Source organism: Leuciscus leuciscus (genome assembly GCF_965113295.1).
Source record: "Leuciscus leuciscus genome assembly, chromosome: 18".
NCBI classification, from domain to species: Eukaryota; Metazoa; Chordata; class Actinopteri; order Cypriniformes; family Leuciscidae; genus Leuciscus; species Leuciscus leuciscus.
Window position 1 is genome coordinate 172,501 of NC_138742.1, and position 5,000 is coordinate 177,500.

The window sequence follows — 5,000 nt, forward strand, 5'->3', positions numbered from 1 at the left end:
TTAGTTTATCATCAAATACAGTCCCTAAATATGTGTACTGTTTGACCACTTCTACGTGATGTCCCGTTATGACAGAAGGCAACACAGGTACAGAGCTCTTCTTACGGAAATCAATGGACATCTCTTGTTTTCGAATAATTCATATTTAAAAATGAAGCATCACACAGTTGAATAAAATGATCTACCACTGGACCAGGACCCGACTCAAACTCAGTGAGGAGAATATATAGGAAAGTAAAGTGTAATTTATTCCTGTGATCAAAGCTGAATTTTCAGCATCATTACTCCAGTCTTCAGTGTCACATGATCCTCCAGAAATTATTCTAATATGCTGATCCGGAAAATCTGGTTTCCCGACCAAATCACAGCACAGAGAAAGCGCTCATAATGATAACAAACAATATTCGGTTAAATATTGATACAGGCGAAACAATTCTGGTACTACTCGACCTCAGTGCTGCATTTGACACTGTCAATCACAACATACTTCTGGACAGGCTGGAAAACTGGGTGGGGCTTTCTGGGATAGTCCTAAAATTGTTCAGGTCATACTTAGATGGGAGAGGTTATTATGTGAGTATAGGAGACCATAGGTCTGAGTGGACATCCATGACATGCGGAGTCCCTCAAGGCTCAATTCTTGGGCCACTCCTGTTCAACCTGTATATGCTCCCAATGAGCCAAATAATGAGAAAGAACCAAATCTCCTACCACAGCTCTGCAGACGACACACAGATCTACCACCGCTCTGCAGACGACACAGAGATCTACTTAGCCCTATCGCCTAACCATTACAGCCCCATTGACTCCCTGTGCCAATGCATTGATGAAGTCAACAGTTGGATGTGCCAAAACTTTCTTCAGTTAAACAAAGACAAAACTGAAGTCATTGCGTTTGGAAACAAAGATGAAGTTCTCAAGGTGAACGCATACCTTCACTCTAGGGGTCAAACAACTAAACATCAAGGTGTCAATTCTGGAGTCAGACCTTAGTTTCAGTAGTCAAGTCAAAGCAATAACTAAATCAGCATACTATCATTTAAAAAATATTGCATGCAATATTGCAAACTTGTTCATGCTTTCATCACCAGCAGGGTGGATTATTGTAATGGACTCCTCACTGGCCTTCCCAAAAAGACCATAAGACAGTGTCAGCTCATACAGAACGCTGAGCAGAACCAGAACATATGAACACATCACACCAGTCCTCAGGTCCTTACATTGGCTCCCAGTTACATTTAGGATTGATTTTAAAGTATTATTACTGGTATATAAATCATTCAATGTGGACCTCAATACATTGCAGATATGCTCACTGAAGATAAACCCAACAGATCACTCAGATCATTAGGATCACATCAGCTAGAAACACCAAGGGTTCACTCTAAGCATGGCGAGTCCGCTTTAGCTATTATGCCAGCCGCAGCTGGAACAGCTTCCAGAAGAGATCAGACGTGCTCCTACAGTGGTCACATTCACATCCAGACTCAAAACACTTCTGTTTAGCTGTGCATTTACTGAATGAGCACTGCACGGACTGATGGGGCAGTGAACCCGAGGTTACCCCGTGAGTCAGTCCTAGAGATCCTCCTGTATGATTTTAGGGGGAAATCGGGTCTATTGGAGACGTCCAATAGATTTCTTAGGCGCCGGAATAACACCACAGACACAGTTTAATCACCATGGGAATATTTGTAAAACTGGGAGTCGTGAAAAATATGATACACCGGTTATTTGCCTGATGAGAAGTTATCTATGTATCATCTTTTTACTCTTTTAATTTCTTTTATAACTGTTTTAATTTTCCTTGCATTTTTTTGGTGATTATTTTAATTCCTTTCTGTAAAGCACTTTGAATTGCCATAGTGTACTATGAAATGTGCTTTATAAATAAACGTGCCTTGCCTTACCTTACCTCAGCAACTATATTCACATTATAACCGGCGTGATTTGTGTGCAGGAAACGCCGTGTGTGGAGCTGGAGTTTCCCTGGTTTAACCAGACGGTGGTGTTTCCAGATGAGCAGCAGATCGAGGAACACGCCAACTGGAGCATCTCTCGTGAGCTGGGCTACAGCTACTGTCTGGGGCTGGTACACACACTCACACACACATACACACACTTATTCACTCACACACACACACACACACACACACACATTCTTGTACATCTATCTTTATGAGGAAACTCATTGACACAATGCAATCTCTAGCCGCTTACCCTAACCTTACCCATCACAACTAAGTGCCTAACCCGACCCCTGACCCTAAACCGACCCTTAACCTCATTATAACCTTATCCCTAAAACCAAGTCTTGACCCTCAAACAGGCCTTTAAAGGCTCTCAGAAACTGAGGACCGGCCAACATGTCCTCACTTTACTCTTTTGTCCTCACTCCAGTGGTCTAAAACTCAAACTGGTCCTCACAAAGATAGTTGTACAAGTACACACTCTCTCTCTCACACACACACACACACAGAACTCATGCTGAATCTCTCTGGCCCATCAGAGCAGTCGCCTGGCGTGTGATAGCACTATATCGCAGGCAGACGCGGAGCAGCTGCGAACGCTGTGCAGTCGAGACCCGCTGTATGAGCTCTCAGAACAAGAGAAGGACTTCCTGTGGAGACATCGGTAAACACACACACACACACACAAGTTACATGTTACGGTAACACTTTACATGTGTTTGGTTGAAACTTTTATCCAAAGCCACTCGCATTGCATTCAAGGATTATACTTTATCAGGTCGCGCCTTCACTGGGAATCAAACCCATGAGACAAATTTAAAGTCTTCATGAAAGGGAAGTTGCGCTGGTCTTTTCTTCCTCTATTGTGCTGTTTATCCAAGTGAACCGCTTCTGGAACAGGAACAAATGTAGGGCGGGGCTTGATTGTGTTTGTGGGGAATTGATTGGATGGTTGTGGTTTTCTTTCATCATCTCGTGTTCAAGATCCACCCATGTTTTACATTCTAATAATATGTCACTGTTGTTACTGTATTTTTTATCAAATAAATGCAGCCTTCGTGAGCAGAAGAGACTCTTTCAGAAACATTAGATGGTTATAATAAAATAATACAACTCTTATCGCTTACCTCAGCAACTATATTCACATAATAACCTTATGGGACCACCTTATGATCTCTGAGAGCCACCTGGGAGCTATCATAATCATAGGCAAACTCTGTTCCCTCACCCTGGCCAGAGTCGGCGTTATGAGGCAATGGGGAGGAAATGCGTAGAGCACCTCGTTTGGCCATGGATGAGCCAGTGTGTCCACGCCGAGGCGGGCATCCTCGTAGGCCCTTCTGACCTCTGCAGAAGCATCCAATTGCACCAAGTCTGGCATGACAGACAGAAGCGCGTGTCCAATGCCAGGTAAGGGACCCGCCCCTTACCAAGTGTATAAAACACCTGCACGCGCTATCTTTCCTCAGTTGATATTCGCTTCTCACAACCTCTTGCTGCGCAGCTCAACTGTTTTCGCTGACTTCACCACAGTCAACAGAAGGAAATATCTATATCGATCAGCCTCCGCCAGACGTGATTGTCAGAACGTTGCGGTTACTGTCCCTGCCATGGGACGGCCGTATCAGAACACAGCCAGACCCAAGGCCCCCAGCAGCCCAGCCAGCAGCCCAACCAGCAGCCCAACCAGCAGCCCAACCACCAGTCCAACCACCAGTCCAACCACCAGTCCAACCACCAGTCCAACCACCAGCCCAACCAGCAGCCCAACCAGCAGTCTAAGCCCTGGGGTAAGACATCTTTCAGAAAAAGCCCACCAACTCTAACCCTTCATACGTGAAGAGGAAGCTCCAGGGGCTTCTCTGTCCAGGTTTTCGGGCTACCAGCCCATTGGACACAAGTTTGAGTTTCCCCCCTTTACCCAAGAAGAGGAAGTTCTTCACACATCACTCAGCCCATATAAATTATTTAGAGCTCCTTACTGTGTGGAGGGCTCTGAATAATTTTCTACCTCACTTGCAGGGGTATGATGTCCCGTGTCGACCCATGTCCCGGGCAAACCCTCTTTATGGCGATTGGCGCCTCCATCCTCAGATAGTGGGTCTACTGTAGAGGAAGTTCGTCCAGGCCTTGTGTGAAAACGCCCATTGTCCCATGTTCTTCTCGCTACGGGACGAGGATGCCCCCCTCGGCGTGCTGCTCTACGCATTTCCTCCCCTTTGCCTCATAACGCCGACTCTGGCCAGGGTGAGGGAACAGAGCTTGCCCATGATTTTGATAGCTCCCAGGTGGCTCTCAGAGATCATCACTCTGCTGTATGCCCATCCGTGGCCCCTCCATTATGCACAGATCTTCTGTCCCAAACCAACGGGGGAAATGTACCCTACCCACACCCAGACAGGGTGGCCAGGGTGTCCCTGTAGACTGAACACATGATATGCATGTGCACACTGCCAGTGTTTTTGCGGATTCACATTTTTTTCTAAATTATGTTGGTGGAGTTGGGGAGGTGGAGGGATGCCAGAGCGAGGTGATCGAGCAGCTGCTTATTTGCTCCGGCAGTTAATTGAAAGGTTAGATGAGTTCACTCCTCCCGAAATTAAGTTGTGGACTTCACTAAAGTCTATTTAGCGGCTATCACTGCATGTCATGTGGGGTTCGACGGCGCTATGGTGGGGCAACACCCCCTTATTCATAGATTTATGAAGGGCGCACACCGCTTTCTTCACCAGAAGAGCAGTTCCTGAGTTGATCTCTCCATGGTGCTGGAGGCATTGTCTCAACAGCAGATTGAGCCCCTGGGAAATATTTCCCTTAAGCTTCTGTCTTTCAAGACAGCTCTGCTCCTGGCCTTAGCGTCAGCCAAACGTGTCAGTGATTTGCATGCACTCTCTGTTCATTCCTCGTGCACTAAATTCTCTCTCAGTGGAGATAAGGTTTTTCTCAGGCCCTACCCGGCCTTTATGCCAAGATGCTTCCCGGCGTTCACGTGTGAGATGATTGAGCTTTCCGCTTTTTACTCACCTCCTT

General features: G+C 46.2%; 1 protein-coding gene across 5 annotated transcripts in view; it reads left to right on the forward strand.

The window, feature by feature from the left end:
* Positions 1–5,000, forward strand: part of LOC309481076 (phosphatidylinositol 4,5-bisphosphate 3-kinase catalytic subunit alpha isoform) — a 42,219-nt gene that overhangs the window by 17,729 nt on the left and 19,490 nt on the right. For all 5 annotated transcript variants that reach the window (XM_082145831.1, XM_082145829.1, XM_082145832.1 and 2 more), the window contains exons 11-12: positions 1,961–2,092; positions 2,510–2,634. In XM_082145831.1, coding sequence (XP_082001957.1) covers positions 1,961–2,092; positions 2,510–2,634 — 257 coding nt within the window. The remainder of the gene's footprint in view (positions 1–1,960; positions 2,093–2,509; positions 2,635–5,000) is intronic.